The sequence below is a fragment of the Acipenser ruthenus genome, chromosome 14 (assembly GCF_902713425.1).
Source record: "Acipenser ruthenus chromosome 14, fAciRut3.2 maternal haplotype, whole genome shotgun sequence".
In the NCBI taxonomy this organism is placed as follows: domain Eukaryota; kingdom Metazoa; phylum Chordata; class Actinopteri; order Acipenseriformes; family Acipenseridae; genus Acipenser; species Acipenser ruthenus.
Genome location: NC_081202.1, coordinates 14458055 through 14476885, shown reverse-complemented (window position 1 = coordinate 14476885; position 18831 = coordinate 14458055). Strand labels below are relative to the sequence as shown.

General features: G+C 36.6%; 2 protein-coding genes across 6 annotated transcripts; both read left to right on the top strand.

Annotated features, from left to right (window-relative positions):
* The first annotated feature begins 367 nt into the window (after nucleotides 1-367).
* LOC117419727 (outer dense fiber protein 3-like) lies at nucleotides 368-6112 on the top strand. Of its 2 annotated transcripts, none has more exons than XM_034032737.3 (7): nucleotides 368-489; nucleotides 1817-1944; nucleotides 2902-3105; nucleotides 3788-3889; nucleotides 4009-4130; nucleotides 4711-4851; nucleotides 5069-6112. In XM_034032737.3, the coding sequence occupies exons 2-7, from the start codon at nucleotides 1836-1838 to the stop codon at nucleotides 5159-5161; spliced, it is 771 nt and encodes a 256-aa protein (XP_033888628.1). In that variant the 5' UTR covers nucleotides 368-489; nucleotides 1817-1835; the 3' UTR covers nucleotides 5162-6112. The 2 variants fall into 2 exon arrangements, with proteins under 2 accessions (XP_033888628.1, XP_058841903.1); XM_058985920.1 differs by lacking the exon at nucleotides 368-489 and adding an exon at nucleotides 1494-1615.
* Nucleotides 6113-8698: 2586 nt separating this feature from the next.
* On the top strand, nucleotides 8699-17361 carry LOC117419428 (rab-like protein 2A). 4 transcript variants are annotated; one of them, XM_034926519.2, is made up of 9 exons: nucleotides 8699-8785; nucleotides 9234-9402; nucleotides 9747-9776; nucleotides 10325-10404; nucleotides 12946-13025; nucleotides 14395-14506; nucleotides 14808-14905; nucleotides 15437-15520; nucleotides 16133-17361. In XM_034926519.2, exons 2-9 carry the CDS (start codon nucleotides 9296-9298, stop codon nucleotides 16211-16213), a joined length of 672 nt encoding a protein of 223 aa, XP_034782410.1. In that variant the 5' UTR covers nucleotides 8699-8785; nucleotides 9234-9295; the 3' UTR covers nucleotides 16214-17361. The 4 variants fall into 4 exon arrangements, with proteins under 4 accessions (XP_034782410.1, XP_058841900.1, XP_034782409.1 ...); XM_058985917.1 differs by lacking the exon at nucleotides 8699-8785 and adding an exon at nucleotides 8903-8992; XM_034926518.2 differs by lacking the exon at nucleotides 8699-8785 and having other exon boundaries at nucleotides 8907-9402.
* Nucleotides 17362-18831: the final 1470 nt, after the last annotated feature.

The following is an 18831-nucleotide window of genomic DNA, read 5'->3' as shown; positions in this document are numbered from 1 at the left end:
TTCAGGTCTTTCTCTTTTGGAAATCTGAGCCCCATTTTTCTCTATGATGGCAAATGAGTTGTTTCTTCGTGAGGGGGAATGCTCCCAATTGTAACCAATAGCAATGTTAGCATTTTTTTCATGCATTGGGTAAAAACTTCATTTATGAATATATATATATATATATATATATATATATATATATATATATATATATATATATATATATATAGCAACAGTTAATAATTGTTGGTAAAACTGGTGTCTTACAAAAAAACAAATACATTCTTATAAAAAGGCCTCTACTGTAGGCTACTTATAAGAGTACAATTAAACCTATTCATTTCACTGCATAAAGAGGCTGTGGTTTAGTTTACCATAACAACGTTGTCATAGAGCCGCTGAGTGTCGTCGCCTGGAGACAAATATATACACAATCTGGTCCCTGCATAAATTACACGTGCTTCTGGGCAGAGTGACACTGGACACCTATGCAGAGATTACACACAGGTTTGCCATTATTTGTCAATTTATGCTATTATTTTATGCCGTCATAATAAAGAATTGTGGTATTTCATGACGTGATCAGGTTTTACACTAGATACATTTGTTAGTTTTTCATGCATTTTAATTGGATTTTGAATTGTTATTGTTGATTGAAATATTTGTGTAAAGCACGTTTTGCAATGAAATGCGAATAACTTTGTGATTGTTTTATTTAAATTAAAACATGTGTCTGTAACTAGCAATTCCGTATTAGCGTTTTGTATATATTGAAATACTTTAGGGGTATTGTAGCCCACCCCTTGAGCAAAAGTTTACCACTGTATTTTTTTCACATCTTGCACTTTTCCCATGGTTATACTATGCGTTTACTATAGTTTACCATATTCTGCGATGTTTGTAATATGCTTTACCATACTTCTCTAAAATAAAATATACTTTTATAATTGGCAGTTTGGCATTTTTATTATGACGCTGACCACCCTAAACAAATAGTTAATAAAATACAGCACCAAAGCTCCAGCACAATAAACAAGGAAAGGAGCGGCAGTACAAAACTCAATTCGTGAGGATGAATAACACTTTTATAAATTATCATAGAAACGTTAAACAAGTCAAAAAGAGGGAAAAGCCCATGTTTAGTTTAAAGGCACGCTAATTTATAAAATATGTCCGTTTTTTAAATTAGGTTGTCTATAAAGTATTTTTGAGATAAATCATGTGCATTTAGTTAATTGACTAAAAACCTTGCAATACAGATATTGATAGAGTATAACGTATTTTATTTGTCTTGCTACATTTATTAGAGCTTTAAAAAATAATAAAGGTCTACCGTGTTTCCACAAGCAGTCTATTATCTACTAGCCAGGAGCTTATGTCTGATGTTTTACACTATATCTGCACACTATTATTACTTCTCTGTAGTGGTGTTGCTAAGAGACCAATAAGTACACTTTCTTTCCAAGAAGAGTTTCTGTTCACGAAACAGTGTGTAGCTGCCTTCAATATAATATATATTACCCGAAACTTTTTTTTTAAATAATCTGCTGGGATTCTAACTGTCCAGAATTCAGGTTTTATGATAAACATAATTATTTCAGAAAAGGTGTATGGTAATTTATGTATACTTAAGGTACTGTACAAGCCTACTTATTAAATCTGTATTGTACAAATTAATATAATTAATCTATTTAAATCTATTTTGTACTGTGTGAAATGTTAGCAAAAAATAAATAAAAAATAACACTCAATCATAATTTTAAACATTACAAACATTACAATGAAAATGTACTTAAAAAGTAAAAAAAAAATAATAATCTTTTTTTCATCCAAGTCATTCCAGACAATTGAAGATGTCAACAGATATGTGGGTAGGGTCTTGGAGACCTCACAAAGCAAGAGGACCAATCGCAGCATTCTACAACAGTCCAGGGCCAAAGTATGCTCTCCCTGGAACCACAGGTAAGAGACAGAACGGGCAAAATGCCTGCTGTAAGATACTGCTTAAACCCACCAAGATGTAAGATCTTACTGTTTATGTATTTAACCCTCTACTGCATGACTTTTTGTTTCTTTTTATTTAAGGCATTCTAAAAAAAAAAAAAAACAGTTTTTGTTTTTTAATTGCCCCCCCCCCCCATCATTAATATATGTTGTTGCCCTGAGGCAACGCTATGCAGTTAAAGCAGTAAAAACAAAGCACATACAGCTAGTTTTAGTGCTTTATTTCATAGAAAAAATCTAACTAGAAAGTTTAAAAGTACCTTTATAGAAATCAGTGGGTTTCATGTTCAATATTTCTAATAAACAAAATAACTTATCAAAAACTGAAAACAAATTATTAGTTAGTAAATGTTTGCTAAGTTTTTAAATGTTCTAATGCAATTGTTTCTGTAAATCAAAGATATTTACTCAGACTGTAACTCATGGGCAGTAAATTCGTGTGATCCATTTATATATTTGTTATTTTAATTGGTGTGGAACTCTAGAAAGGAATAGAGGTGGAACTGTCTGTGCACAAATGCAGCTGGCTGGGAAGTCAGAAATTACACAGAAAAGGATCTATCCATCTAACCAGATATATCCTTCAATAGCTCATTCAGTCGGGTGACTGAATACCAAGCAGTAATGTTACTGTATTGTGATTGATTCATTCCACCCGTCTCATCATGGTGCAGTGGCATCATAGCTTGGCAGCGGTACTTGGTGGGTGTTAACAATAGAGATCAATGTAAACATTATGGCCCCTGCATTCCAAAACTGAGCCTGACAGTGTTGCAATAATCTGTTCCCCCCTGCTCCTTATGCTGTATATACATGGTGTATAGTGTACTCGTTTTAGCCAATGTTGTGAAAAACGGTTAGAATTAGCATTGCTTACAGTTTAAAAAATATTTGTATTCTCTTCTTTTTTTCAAGGAATTCAGTTTCATGATCCAAGGAAATACAAAGCTCCTGCTTTTAGCTTTGGTACCCGTCACTGTTCATATTCTACCGACTGCTCCCCAGGCCCTGGGTATCTAGTACAACCGAACATCACCCGGACAGGGAAGGATGGGACTCCTATATACTCACTTTATGGGCGCCCCAAAGACCTTAACCTCTTCCGAACCCCAGGACCAGGTCATTTACAAACACTCTGCAATATCATCATTATCAACTACTGTCCTTTGTTTGTTATACTGCCTTCAAATTGCAACTCCTGATCCTCCTACATTAAGATATACAAGAAAAGATATGTGGCGAAAATCTGTATTTTAATCAAAAGATGTAATAACTAGGAACACATAATTCCGATCCTGTACCAGCTAATGGGTCCCTTGCTTCATCAGGGCAGGTTAACAAAGGTTTGAAGTATTAGGATCTGCTGCTGTTTAGATTATAAAACAGTCTCACATGTTGTATTCATATGTTACACCTACAAGTAGTAGCAGGAATCTGTATATTTGATCCACATACCTGTAGTGACACAGTGGCATCAATTACAATACAAATGTTACAAAAAAACAGTGACTATGGTTTTGAACTACAGTTGGTATATACTTTATTATTATTATTTTTTTACAAAGCCATTATAAATGAGCATCAATCCATTAATGATGTTCCTATAATCTCAGATGTGTTTATTTACACCAAATCTGATATCCTCAGTGAGTCATAAGAGGTATATGCACTATGAAAATGAGTCAATTTATCACTAACAAGTTTTCTGTATTTATCAGACAAAAAAAAACAAACTCCACCATTCAATACTATTATGAATTTAAAAATATGAATGTTTTGTTTTGCGTTGTTTTCTTTGCAGGCCAGTACTCCCCGGAAAAATCAGGGAAATCAGCACATTATTCTGCCCCCGCTTACTCTCTGTCTGCACGGTCCAAAGGATTTCGCAATGACCACACTCCTGGTATGTGGTGTACAGGAAATAATTCCTACTTTTTGCGTCTTGAAAAATGGTTACATTATTGTTGTTACTGATTGTCAGGAATATCAGAACTTAACGTTTCCTTTTCCTTTACCTCTCAGGACCAGCAGCCTATATACTTCCATCTGTGTTAGGACCCCGGACAGTGAACAAAACCTCTGCTCCCAACTTCATCCTGACTGGAAGGAGCAAGATTGGGAGCTTCCATGAGGACCTTCAGAAGGTAAATAGATAGCAGAGGACAAGATATTTGTCCATACTGTAATCTCAGTGATGCAGTGAAAAGGTAGGACAGCAATATAGTACCAAGAAATAATGTCCTCACCTTAATTCCTCACAGTCAGCCTTGGCAAGACTTTTCATAAGCAATTTCCACAAAACAGAATTATATAGAACACACATAATAAAATATTAAGAGATAACAAAATTAGTAAACTAAATTTAGTAAAACTGTGATATTACATATCCATTTAAAAAAACTGCTCCTGTTAGACAGGCAGAATTAGACAAGATATATTGAAAATAATTTTAAGCTAAAAACAATGATGGTACTGCCTTTCCTTTCCATGAAAAGCTTCCATGGTATACCTTTAATAAGGGCATTTACTACACCTTTTGCATTAACGGGACAACTCAGTAGAACACTCTGTTCAGCTCTCGTCGAGCAAAACCAATGTTCATCTAGTGGAATTTTGACAAATCTGTAACTGTGATTAATCAATTTCTTAGTTTTCATGTATAACATTGAATTGAACCCACCAGGGTTTCAAAGGATTCTTTCTTGTTTACCAAATAATTTTTAGACTCCTGGGCCTGGGACATACAGAGTGATTGACCCCTGTGCGTATAAGTACAAGCCACCTCATTACAGCATGACCGGACGCAATAGCATGCCAGGAGACACAACAAGGAAACCAGGTCCTGGAGCTCACAGTCCAGAGAGGGTGAGAGAAACATTTATAAACAGACATGTGAATGCTGAGAAACACATTCACAAGCCTTTTGTAAGGCTTAGTTTTTTTTAATACAATTAAGAATGGGACTGATGCTTTAGTTATTTTTCTCACATTTATTATGCAAGATCCTGGATGTTAACAGTGCTAAAATGGAGGTGCATGATAGGAAGAATGCTTAAAAGATGTCTTTGGCTTCTATTTAAAGGTAACCATCGCAAGTGGCAAAGCTCCCGTCTACTCGTTTGGAATCCGACACTCGGAGTACATGGCTCCACTCATTGTGGATGTAGTTGATTAAAAACCACCTCCAGCACCTTTCCCAGGATGCACACAATGCTCATCTTTATTTCTGGCTACTGCAGTAGAGATTGTAATGTGGATGACCATGCCAATGTGTAGATCTTTTGGAAGTATCTCTTCAAACTTTCCTTTGTTTGTGATTGAATTGCCTCACTTAAATCAATAGTCACGATCATGCTCATATTGAAACAGGCAGTTATTAGGGAGGCTTCAAGCGAAGACTACAATGAAGCCAAAAAATAGGACATGCTAGACCACTGTTATAGTGTACATAGAGAATGTGACCAGAGATTTTAAAATAACAGGTATTATATGGGTAAATATATTTTAGATATTATCCTGTGTCTAATTTACAGTTGCCGTTTGTAAAAGAGTCTGTAAAAGCTGTTGAAATTAGTAAATAGCTTCAAATGAAAATCTTTTAGTATTATACCCCCATAATCTCTGAGTACCATTATCCTGTGTTGCATTAATACCTCCATGTCTATAGTTTAGGGCTGTATGTATGTCTTCAAATGCCATTTTAATAGATTTTTCTTACTCTTTTGTGTAGTTTGCAATCATGGTTGAATATGGGGTTATACAGTGATCCTCATGCCAATTTAGTATATTCCCGACTTTTTTATTTGCAATCATGGTTGAATATGGTCCTATATATTTTACTCTACAGAAATCCTGGTTGTATTTTCCCCATGGAAGTTTATTGAACCCTTAACAATATACATAGAATAAAAGATGGTAGGAATACAGATTTAGGGCAAAAGCATTCCACAGTGTCTGTCACTGTTTATATTTAAAATGCACTCCCATAATCTTCAAGGGTAATTATGTCTTTGTGGGTTTCTGTCATCCAGGTCAAGTGATGAATTAAAGTCACATTGTATGTTCAATGTTTTACATCACACAATACACAATTAAGCCATTTAAATAAAAATAGTTTCTGAACAAATGTGTCTTAATATTTACTTTAGTTTATTTGGCCCGTCAGACTGAAACAAAGGTTTTAAGTCAAATATATATGTATCATTATGAATTGCTCCAAGTCAAAGAAATTATTTTTGTGATGGAAATAAGGCAAATAGGCAAATTATTAGTTATAAGCATCGTCACTAACTGGAGGTTTGATGGATCCTACAGTTCTTAATTGTGTTACTACTCCAGATACATCCACTATAATCTACTCCCCTACTGAAAACAATTGGAACAAATATTTACACTGGCCACTTACTGGGCTTCCAACAGGTATATAACATGCCAGGTAATGGTTACAGAAAATAGATGAATTTAGGGCAGCAGACAACAAACAACTATATTTAGAACTTAGGCTACAGTATAGGGAATTTGATTTTTTCTTGGACCACAAAACCAACTCCTTAGCCAGCACCAAATCTCCTGAACCAGAATGACCAGTTAAAAACTTTTTAACATTTTTTTTTAACAATGTGTTTAATGGATATGAGGCACGAGCATATTGTTTTGTACAAGTTCAATAATGCAGGTTTAAAAGTAAATATTAATTTAAAAATGGGACCAAATAATCTTTTGACCTATAGATGCTAGTAGACCTACAAAACAAAACAATGTTTTCATTTATTAAGAGATTAAATTAGAAGACCAAAGAAAATGGCATTTCTTGTTCTTAAATGTTTTATTTTTTTTGTACCAAACAGTGCTTGCAATAGCACTGACTTCAGTGGGCTTAACATATGTTTATGATTCAGGCTGAACATCATTATTATTATTATTGCAGGTTAACAACAACATCAACAAAACTACTACGACTACGACTACTACAGTCTTTGTTAGCACCCCCTTTTGTTTAGGAGGTGCTAAACTGATTTGTTTTGCCAAGGCCCGCTAAATAGGACTACTACTACTATGACTACTACTACGACTACTACGACTACTACTACTAATAATAATAATAATCAGTCTGAATATACTAAGCCTCAGTGTCACTGACACTGTACAGTTCTACTTACGGTTGACATCTTATATCGCCATGTTCACTTGGCAGTCCTGGCTTTTATGTTATTATTATTATTATTATTATTACACCGTGTAACAATTTTTTATTTTTTTTTGGTTCCTGGGTAGTAAGTGTTATTTCCTAATTGCTTATGCCTCAAAAGTATAGAAATATTTACCTATTTTCCAGAACATTCCAGATAGATTCAGTGCTGAGTAAACTTGGAGTAACTTCTAGAACTTTCTAGAACTTTCCAGTAATATAAATAGTAGTATAAATACAGGGGCCTTAAGCCCACCAGTTCAGTTTAGTTCCAGCTGCCTAAGTGGATACATATCTGCATTTTTCTGATATGGCATCAAGAGGCTGCAAGCATCCGGCAGACACATTTTGAGACTTCAAAATGGTGGCATTCCTGATGGGTCTCCAAGGCGGTTTTACCAAGTTTCCCTGCTATCTTTGCCTTTGGGACAGCAGGGACACCAAGGCACACTACCACAGGCGGGACTGGCCACAGCGGACCGAGTTCTCTGTGGGGAGGAACAACGTCAAGTGGGAGCCACTGGTGGACCCCCGGAAGGTGCTGATGCCACCACTGCACATCAGATTGGGCCTTATGAAACAATTTGTCAGAGCTCTAGATAAGGAGTCGGCAGCCTTCAAGTACCTTCAAGACTTCTTCCCTAAGCTGTCTGAGGCAAAGGTCAAAGCCGGTGTCTTCGTCGGACCACAGATAAAGAAGATCCTGGAGTGCAATGAATTCCCCAAGAAGCTCACTAGTAAGGAGAAAGCGGCTTGGAACAGCTGTGTCGCAGTGGTTCGGGGCTTCCTGGGCAATCACAAGGCCGAAAACTATGTGGAGCTGGTTGAGACTCTGGTGAAGAACTACGGCACAGTGGGCTGTAGGATGTCCCTCAAAGACCATATCCTTGATGCTCATCTTGATAAATTCAATGAGAACATGGAAGCGTACTCGGAGGAGCAAGGCGAGCGCTTCCACCAGGATATACTGGATTTTGAACGCCGCTACCAAGGACAGTATAACGAGAACATGATGGGAGACTACATTTGGGGGCTGATTCGTGAAAGTGATTTACAGTATAATCGTAAATCTCGAAAAACTACTCACTTCTAAATCTTTTGTAGTCATTTTTGTATTACTTTAGTATAAATACATGTTAATTTGGATTCATATGTTGTTTTTTTGACTTTATGTGAACGAAAAGACACAAATTCACTCGTTTTCTCATTGGAAATAGGTAAATTTCAAAATATCACTGTCCTGGTCACAAAAGCAAAGTTTGTGGGGAATAATAGCCATTTTCTATACTTTTGAGGCATAAGCAATTAGGAAATAACACTTACTACCCAGGAACAAAAAATGTGTTACATAGTGTTATTATTATTATTATTATTATTATTATTATTATTATTATTATTATTATTATTATTATTATTATTTTTACTTGCTTCGGTATGCATTCTTGTGCCTTTTACTTTTCTCAGATACATTTTACCAGTCTCGTTTTTTCAGCACTACAAGTTCCAGAATACATTTCGATGTGAGTAAAAAGCTGCATTTTGGGTGAACAAGAAGCCATTGGGATTACAATTGTACGGTTAAATTAAACCACATCAGATAGCTGTGATTTGGTAAAGTATTTAAAACCCACTTGAATTTTGAACAGCTATACAAAAATAAATTGTGCGTTTCATATTGCACCAAATACCCCCTGCCCTCGAAACGAAAAGGCTCATTCGGCAATAGAATAGACGACCAACTGTTTCCGGTATAGGGTCCTTCTGTAGCGTCTGTTGCATAGAAGCTGATTGAAAAGCTTAGAAGGCAGGGCGGAAAGAGTTAGTAACGTAAAATTAAATATACTGTAAATAGAGCACATATGTGTCAACAAAAGAGAAATGTCATTCAATCTTAGCTGCCTAATATTATTTAATATTTAATATTATTAAAGTACAGCAGCGATTATAACAACGCTTCAGTGAACGTGAATCTAGTATTAGAGTTCATTTTTATTCATGTACTTTTTTTACAAGCGTTGTCGGTCATAATTAAGTCTGTTCATAATGCTTTTTTTTATAGATAGTCATTTCTAAGGAAACGCTTAATTTGATACAACAAGTTTTCAAGTACAGTATCGTGGCATGGCAGGGGATGCTACAAACCTTTCTCATCTGGACCAGGACAAATATGATGCAGATGAACAAGTTAAAATCATATGCTTGGGAGACAGCGCTGTTGGAAAATCGAAGTGAGTAAATCAAAAACAGAATGGTTAATTATAATTTTTTGTTGTTTAATTTTTAGCCAAGTGCTGAATGGAAGTGTTAGAATGTGTACAGCTCAAGTCAGTTAAACTCTCAGAGTTTTGGAGATTTGTGAAGACATTAATTCTTAGTCCACCATAGATCAAGTTAAGAAATGTCAGTTGGTCCTCAATAAACTTTAGTTATTTGGCAGACACAAGGTTTTTGACATTCTTTTAATACTGTTGTATGGTTACTATAGTAACACACTTAAAACGTGTATGTGGTGGATTACCCTATTGAACATTAATTCATTAATTGATTCATTGTATTTGTGTTTATCTTTCAGGCTAATGGAGAGATTCCTGATGGACGGATAGTATCCTTTTTATGAATGACGTGGTGAACATAAACATGTCTCAAAATGCGTGGCTCATTATGTTTGAGCATGATTTATTTTTTTGTGGGAAAGGGGTAAAAGTGAGACCCAGTTACAAGGCCTGAAGTCCGATATCAGTGCATAAAATAAAATAAGAATCGGATGCTACAGCAGTAGTGATTAAGGATCATTCCACATCAAATGTGTGGTCCCCACCTCTCAGAAAACAAGCACTGAAAAGGAGCCATGTTTGAGAGGTCAGACCTAACAAAGTATTCAAGGTCTCTTCTTGACACTCGCTACACACACAACTGCTCTTCTAGTTTAATAATGTGTCAGCGTATTGGTGACTGGTTGTCAATGCGATGGAGGCATTATATATAAAAAAAAAGAGATGATGGCAATAAAAAGGCCATATTGTACTGTACTTGCAATAACTCCTAAACTGTAATGATCGCCTTCTCCAGGTTATCTAACAATGACAAAAACGATATATGCATTGTTAAAACTTTATAATGTTTAAATGTAATCCTTAATATGCATTTCAGTCGCCCTCAGCAGCTCTCTACCTATGCACTGACACTTTACAAGTATACCACCACTATCAGTGACAAAACTGTTTTAGTTGGTAGGTATATCATTATTTTGTAGCAGGTGATCTGTGATGTAGTAATTTCTGAAGGTGTTCAGTTATTTTTTATTAGTTGTTTGTATTGTACATTTGTAATTCTAAACTGATATGATCACACATTTAAGGCTTTAGAGTCTTGAAATTCTTTGTGCAAAGCTGATGAGTTTTCACAGCAGTGGTCTACTGAGCATCACAGTATTGAAAACATTAGGTTACTTACCGTAACCCTGGTTCCCTAAAAGAGAAGACGACAATCAACCAATACTTTTTGCTGAGCATTTTATGTCAAAGCTGCCGATAGGCCCCGCCGTGGAATGCCGTCCTCGATCCCGCCTGCCGAGGGAATAAGTAGTCGTTCCGCGGAGCTCACTTCCTCTTTTGCATCGAACCCACGATGCAAAAGGTTTGGTGGTCGTCTTCTCTTTCAGGGAACCAGGGTTACGGTAAGTAACCGAACATTCCCTTTCAAGTCGAAGACGACCACCAACCATTACTTTTGGGAAAGTATACCGGAGCCGTTGTGAGGGAGCATGAGTGGACAGCATGCACGTGCACCCTAAAGGACCCTTGTGCCTAATGAAGGCATAGAGGGATCTACCACATTGACACGGTAAAACCTGGTGAATGTATGTGGAGTATCCCAGCTAGCCATAGTATAAATGTCAGTCAATGATGCACCTCAAAAGAGTGCCCATGACGTGGCCACCCCTGTACTAGAATGTGCGGCCACCCTCCCTGGTGGGGGTAGGTCGGCCTCATTATAAGCAGTCGATACTGTGTCCACAATCCAGTGGGCCAGTCGCTGTTTCAAGAGGGCTTGCCCTAGGCTCCTTTCACCATAGCAATCCAAGAGCTGGTCAGACTGGCGCAGCACGTTCGTCCTATCCATATACTCTCTCAATGCCCTCACTGGGCAGAGAAAATTCAGTTTCCTGTTCTCTGAATCAAAGGGAGGGGGATGGAAAGCCTCTAATTCCACTGACTGGTTCAAGTGGGAAGCTGTAATTACCTTGAGTAGGAACGCAGGGTGAGTGTGTAATGGTAGCCTGTTTCCACTATCCCAGACGCGAATACAGGAACTGTGCACAGCAGAGCCAGCAGCTCACTGAGCTGCTTAGCGGAGGTGATGGCCAATGAAAAGGCTGACTTCATAGAGAGATATTTCAGCTCTATGGAATGTATAAGCTCAAACGGGGCCTTAGTAAGAGGCCCATGTACCACGTCTAAACTCCACTCGGGGAGGGTGTCCCTTCTAGGCAGAGTTGCTGCGCAGCGGGGTCTCCCAGGGCTGGCTCTGCAGCAGCTGGCATAGGTTCGAAAACCAGATTCTCCTGGGCCATGGAGAACTGTCGCTCTCTCTCGTGACCTTTTCCAGAAAGGCAGGGATTGGCGGTATCGGCAAGAAAGTGTTTAAAAGTGCTTTGGGCCATTCGTTGGCTAGGGTGTCGATGCCTAGTGAACCTCCGCAACTGTAGAGGGAGAACCACAGGGGGCAATAAGTCGTCTCTGCCGAGGCAAAGAGATTGCCCTGGGCTTCCCCGAAGCAATCCCAAATGCGCTGCACCACCTGAGGGTGGAGTCGCCATTTGACGGGTGAGGACTGTCCCTCGAGAGGAGGTCCACTGCCCAGTTCACCCCTCCGGAAAGGTAAACAGTCCGGAGGGACAATAAATGCATCTGTGCCCAGATCAGCAGCCGAAAGGCTACGCGGTGTAACCCCGGGGACCAAAGCCCACCCTGGTGGTTCACATACGTCACTACTGACATGTTGTTGGTGTGCAAGAGGACATGTTTGTTCTGGAACACAGGAAGGAAATGCTAGAGCGCAAGGTGCACCGCTCTGAGCACCAGCGTATTTATGTGCAGGGATGTCCAGCGGCCTGTCCAGGACCCGCTGACTCCTCTGCCTGCCCAGACCGCACCCCAAATCAGGTTGGATGCGTCTGTCGTCACCACTTGACGGCTGTGTATCACCCCCATCACTACACCTTCGCGTAGGTGGGGGTTTGTCTTCACCAGTGTAGGGCTTCCCAGCATGAGTGATGGTGTTTGTCTTGCTTGGGGTGTAGGCGAAAGGTATTGAGCCACGCTTGAATGGGGAGCATACGCAGTAACCCCAGTTGTATAGCCGATGAGGTTGCGGCAATCAAACCCAATAGATTTTGACACAATAGCTTCACTGTGGACCCCTGTTGAAACAGGGCCAGACAGTTTTGAATAGCCTCTACCCTGTCGTCCGACAGATAGGCTTGCATGGTGAGGGAATCTAGCCAGAGACCCAAGAAGAAAAGCGCCATGCGCACTGAGCACCGTGCACACCAAGCACCAAGGCTGTATGTGCGCCGAGGCACTTAAGTACCGAGGGGCCTGTCAGCAGCTTACACAAAAAATGCTCAGCGAATACCTACCTAAGGCAGGCATATCCCGAAAGTATAGATCGGTGGTCATCTTCGAATTGAAAGGGAAACAGACTTCATTAATGTTATGCAAAAGGTGTTTTTTTTTTTTTTTAATTGTTTTTTGTGTTATTTTTTTTAGACTTTTGGGACACAGCTGGACAGGAGAGGTTTCAGAGCATGCACCCTTCATATTATCACAAGGCACATGCATGTATCATGGTAAGCAGAGCACTGCATTATTTCCCATTATAAGACCCAAAACTGAAATCTGCAATAGTATCTCAATACCATGTGTTTACAACATAACAAATGATGATAAAAAAAAGCTACTAGTAATGCATTTTGTTAGAGAGCTGGGTTTGAAACAGCAACCAACAAACAAATGCTCTTCTCACTGCTCTGCAGCAGGGCACCACAGTGTCTAGTATAGACATCATGGGCACAATTTATTTCAGTCTATCCAATTGCAAGTTAGTGCCCTCATCTAAGTATTACAACTTTCTTGATTGACTATTTTGATTGTTTGTTTTTCATAGCACAATTTTAATATTTCTAAGACTATGTGTCAAGTAACACTGTTCTTTAGGAGAGGTAATCAGATATAAATTGTAAAAATGTATAATGTTGTGAGAGATTTCTATTGTCACAATACACATACTTTTTAAATACCCTGGGAGACTTTTTACGACATACAGGTGTTTTAACTCCTTTGCGTGTTTAGTTTGTGTACTGGCCTACAGATATTAACATATCCAGTTAACTATTATACAATCAAGAAAAATCACACAGACTCTGTCTCATTTGGTGTTGAACGATTATATTTACTTCTTCACTTTATTGTATGCTTAATAATGGATCAGGAGGCAACAAGCCACAACAGATCCTAGCTTGAGGACAATCTGGGGAATCCAGTATCCTGTACAGATTATTAGCATCAATTATATATAGTAAAATGGTTACAAAATAAATGTTTGAGGTAAAAACACCCAAGGCTAAAATAGCAGCCAATATATCAGCTCCTTATAACTAAATATAATATAAATCCTACTACTAATACATACACCAATACATGGAAGATACAGAAGCAAGATCCATGCTTAACCAATGCTTATTAAATTCAGATTCTCCAAGATTCAATGCCTTAGTCCGTCAGATTTCTCAAGACAGCAGTGCAGAAGGTGTTTCAGGTTTTGCTGTCCTCTTTTTAAGCAATTTTTCCCTACTTTGTGCGTCATAAGGCTTAATTAAACTTAAAACATCTGGCTTTTTATACAGCCGAGAACTTTCTTTTCCTCGGTTAAAAGAACACTTCAGTATTTTCTGTCCTTTCTTCGTTGAAAATGCTGATGTTTGTATTCTGTTTTTTTTTCATTGCTCCCATCTTTACATTCTCATCTCCATCATCAGTAAGAAAACCCCACAGAAATTAAGTTGCCGTACATCCCTGCCGAAATAACACCTTTCACTCAAAAAGGTTCTCGCACCTTGTACAAGGGAAGAAAGGTTTTAGGGTCACTCGTGACACTATGATACCTGCAGTGTGTCCCAAGCACAGACAATAATGCTTAATGTAATATATCTTTTGTAGGTGTTTGATGTTCAGAGGAAGGTAACATATAAAAATCTCACTAACTGGTACAAAGAACTGAGAGAATATCGTCCAGAGATCCCCTGTATAGTTGTTGCAAATAAAATAGACGGTGAGTCCTTCTCAATTACAATTCAGTTATTTTTCTCATTGTTAAAGTACGACCTCTTAGCTTGCTTTATTTGGGGATTTTATTTATTTTATGTATAATATATTACATGTGTAGTAAAGGAAACTGAACAAATGCTGCTTATCTGTATCATGTTTAACTTCCTTGAAAAATAAGGATAGCATTGATTGGTAGGGGTCATCCTGGGTTTTCAAAATGCCACTCCGTTTTCATCTTTATGCAGGAGCTAAACGTTTATGAATCTTACCGGACCCTGACTTTTTTTTTTTTTTAAATATTCTAGCTGATTTGAAGGTTACACAGAGGAATTTTAACTTTGCTAAGAAGCAAGGACTGCCATTGTATTTTGTCTCGGCAGCAGATGGAACCAATGTAGTGAAGGTCAGAATGCAATGTTACTCTATACAATTATTCTCTTTTGACATTGAGCCCAAAATTTTCATAGTATCTGCTTCATTCTTTTGAGTAACTACAATAAAAAAATAAAAAAGAAAATTCAACCTTGTGTTTGTGTCGGAAATTGTGTCACAAAAGTACAGTGAAATTTGACTAATTTCCAAAAATCAAATGAGTTTTATATTCTGCACATCAAGAGGTTACGAACACACTTTCTTTTGAACTGACTCATGAGCAATAGTTGCTGAGATATCCTTTTTGACATAAATAACAAAATGATCTACATTTTCACAAGGTTAAATCTCATGATGACCAGACAGATTGTTTAATTATTCACCCTACTTGTTTCCAGGTCTTTTTTGCAATGCTTAGCCTAAATTATTCTTGAAATCCAGATGTTTCTAGGCACTGAAGGAAATGTTGTTGTCTGTTTGTAATTTAGCTTTCATTAGAATTTTTTTAAATTAATTTTAGCAAGAAAGCTATTTTATTTAAATAATGTCAATATCCCCACAGCTGTTTAAAGATGCAATTAAACTGGCAATTTCCTATAAACAAGATTCAAGTGATTTCATGGATGAAGTCATGCGTGAACTAGAGGTAAGTGGCCCTTATTGTGTATTTAAATTATAAAGCAGTAATTGATATGGTACACAATATGCATGATAATACAGTAAATTTACTTTATAGAGATGACAAACATTTGTATTTATTTTTGCTCATCATATGAAGTGGAATTCAATTCGTGTTCATTCTTCAGTTTCCACTTAGATTTTTGAATGTTTCAAGTTTGATATGTAGTGGCAGGCACATGTCTTGCTTGCATTTAATTTTGTATTTTTGTTTTATTTAATTAAAAAAATGTTTAACAGGAAAGCATCCACATGTGTGTTACAGGGGAGTACATGTTATTTTTTATTAAAAATATCTGTAGCAGACATCCATGTAGCTTCCTATGACATACTTTCTAAACCATAATGATAAAGCACTGTATTATAATAGTGGTGTACATACAATTGTATATTGTGCTGGAACACTGTGATTAGGAATGCTAGAGATAATATTTAATGTGATTGTAGAATACAAAGTGACTACCGAAACATTGCATTCAAATGTGATCTTGCAGGTACGATTTCTTTTGTGTGTATTTGATATGATGGGCAGTCTAAACGTTTATTTAATGTTACGCTTTTTAATTTGTTTTCACTGCAGAATTTTGAACTAGAAACGAAAGAGGATTTATCTGATAAAGAAGACGAGAACTCAAAGGAGGAGAAATCCAAATCCAGTTAGTTTCAGCTAGAAGTTCATTACATTTAAAATATCCAAAGGTCCAAAGACTTAAAGGGCTAGATTCTCATAGCGCTTGTCTCCAATTCTTCCTTTTTATCCAATAAAGTTCCCACATTTTGGAGTAAAAGGTTTAGAATCTGGCCCAACATTTATTTTCAACCACTCACCATTTAGGTTTCAGTCGACACAACCTTGTGTGTTCATTCATGTACATGGGTACGTTTTTCGTAATATTTCTGTTAAAACATTAACTGCTCTACAGATTTGTAAGTGATCTCTGTTGTTTAGATTTTTTTTAAATGTATACAATTCTCTTCTATTTATTGAGTAGTAGAAATTATGTTGATCATGTCATATATGAAACTGTGAAGGATGTCCATATACTTGCTGTTGTAGTATGGTCGGTAATTCTGTGAGTGTTTTGTTGCTCAGACTTTTAAAAGTGCTTAAGTTATGGTGAAGATATACTCACCTTAATTAAATATATTTCTGTATTAGTTTTCCAATATTAAACCGTTATTTGAAATCCTGAAATTCCATTTTCTATTCATTTGTACTGTGGAAAACAACACAATTTCAATGTATATTTTCAGGATTGTATGCTAAATTTATTTTTTGTATATATTGTAGTATTTACAAAAGTGCTTTGTATTATATGTTATTCTTGCAATATGTATGTTTGTGATTAGATTGAACCTGCTGCTGTTCTCTGTAGTTTCATACAAAACAATGTACTGTGTGCTTGAATGTATATTATATCAAGTTCAATACCAAAATTGTTTTTCAAATAAAACAAAAGCTCACCATGCAGCCAATGCTTACCTCTATGTACCATTTTAATTGGTAAAAACATAATTTTACAAATGTCAATACAAACATAATGGTGTTCCTCGTGTGGATTAATATGCTACATTAAGCGGAGGTATTGCTATAAGATTCATTTTGTTGGATATTTTAAAATCCTTTATTCCTGTTGTATAGTATTGCCACTGTTTGATATAGCTTCTTAACAAATACCATACCAAAGTTCTATGGTACAAATAATAAAAGATCTCCACAAAAGATGGATTATTAAAAAAAAAAAAAAGGTGTGGGTTGCTGTAATAATGGATGTAATTCAAACCTTAATAAAGATCTATGGAAACTAATTTACTTTCTTTATATTTTTATAAGCACCAAGAAGGATAAACTTTGGGAGACTATAGTAATCAATAAAGTGTAAGTTTAACAAGATTGTGAGTTTGGAATTGGCGAGCTGTTTAATTTATTATGTAATTGTTCGTTTGGAGTATTAAACTGTATTTGCGCATTTAGTGAAAAATGAAATGTGCCCTTTCCCTTAACTTCCAGGATTTCACTTCTGGTGTGAGTAACTATCCCAAATTTAAATAAAATGAAATAATTAAACGAGAAAACTGGGGGATATTGTTATCCACTACAAGAAACATATTCTGAGACTGAAATAAATAAAGAAATGGGAAAAACTTGTTCCCAAAAAGTGAATTAATAAAACATTGCCTGAAATAAATTATATTAACCAGGAAACAAGAAAGACTTGAAAAGCTGAGAAAGTTTATTTATAAATTTATTACATAATAATAATAATAATAATAATAATAATAATAATAATAATATAACAAACAGATCTCTGGTGTATCACAACAATGTTAGAGGGTTCCCTTATACCTCAAATTCATATTATTGTCTTATAACATCTTACAAAAAGGTGTGAAGTATATTTTATTAAAAAACAAGCATTCTGTGTGTTTGCCCATTTTCAACAAGTGATGCTGAACACTGACAGAAGTAATTTGTAAAGTACTGGGCAATCTGACATTCTTTGCCTGTAAATATACACTTCAAATGTACTTTAGGACTGCTTTCATGTATTTTTATTTTAGATTTTTGGGAGTATATCATTCGGTCATCACACACATTATTGTGAAGCATATAAAGGTTTGGACTGAATTTATTGAACACTACGTTTGCACCTCTATAACCTGAAATCTGTTCTTTTGAGAAATAACTAATATGTCAACCCTTTCTTCTTTTTTTCATGGCCATTGAAACACATGTATGAAATGATTACTACCCTGGCTTTACACCTGTTGCACAGCTTTGACCTGAATCACATTATTACAATCCTGAAATGTTTAATCAGTTCAGCAGTTGTGATTCTAAATCTCTGAAAATACCTAAAAGATGTTAAGTTCCATGATTGAATTTTTTTTTATGATAAGCCATCAGCTTATACTTTCTACATTTGATTGCATGTTCTCATTATAACTGAATTTTAAATTTCAAGAAATTTAAAATTGATCTGCAAACACTAAAAGCCCACAGCTGATTTATAGCAGTGTTATCCAAATATATTTTGAAGCACTCGGTAGCTTCAGCTACTTGTAATTGCCAGGAGTACAGCAGACATGACATTTTCAGCCTCAATTTGGGATAACTTGAAAACTACACCTACCTGATTTAAAAGTGGAACCACATTAAGTAGGTGTGGTAGCTGCTGATGCTATTTGCACAGCTGGTAGCATAGGGTTCTGCTGTTGAGCGATCAGTACAATCGTGCAGATCAAAGTAGTCGCTTAGGCACAGACAGCCTGCTTTTT

What these genes read in the sequence shown, in the direction of transcription:
- LOC117419428 (XM_034926519.2), top strand. Translation starts at nt 9,296, where the DNA reads ATGGCAGGGGATGCTACAAACCTTTCTCATCTGGACCAGGACAAATAT. An exon ending in TGACAAAACTGTTTTAGTTG is followed by an intron (nt 10,405 to 12,945) that starts GTAGGTATATCA and finishes TATTTTTTTTAG; the next exon opens with ACTTTTGGGACACAGCTGGA. An exon ending in AAGTCATGCGTGAACTAGAG is followed by an intron (nt 15,521 to 16,132) that starts GTAAGTGGCCCT and finishes TTTTCACTGCAG; the next exon opens with AATTTTGAACTAGAAACGAA.
- LOC117419727 (XM_058985920.1), top strand. Translation starts at nt 1,593, where the DNA reads ATGGTAATTTATGTATACTTAAG. An exon ending in CTTCCGAACCCCAGGACCAG is followed by an intron (nt 3,106 to 3,787) that starts GTCATTTACAAA and finishes TTTTCTTTGCAG; the next exon opens with GCCAGTACTCCCCGGAAAAA. An exon ending in TCGCAATGACCACACTCCTG is followed by an intron (nt 3,890 to 4,008) that starts GTATGTGGTGTA and finishes TTTACCTCTCAG; the next exon opens with GACCAGCAGCCTATATACTT.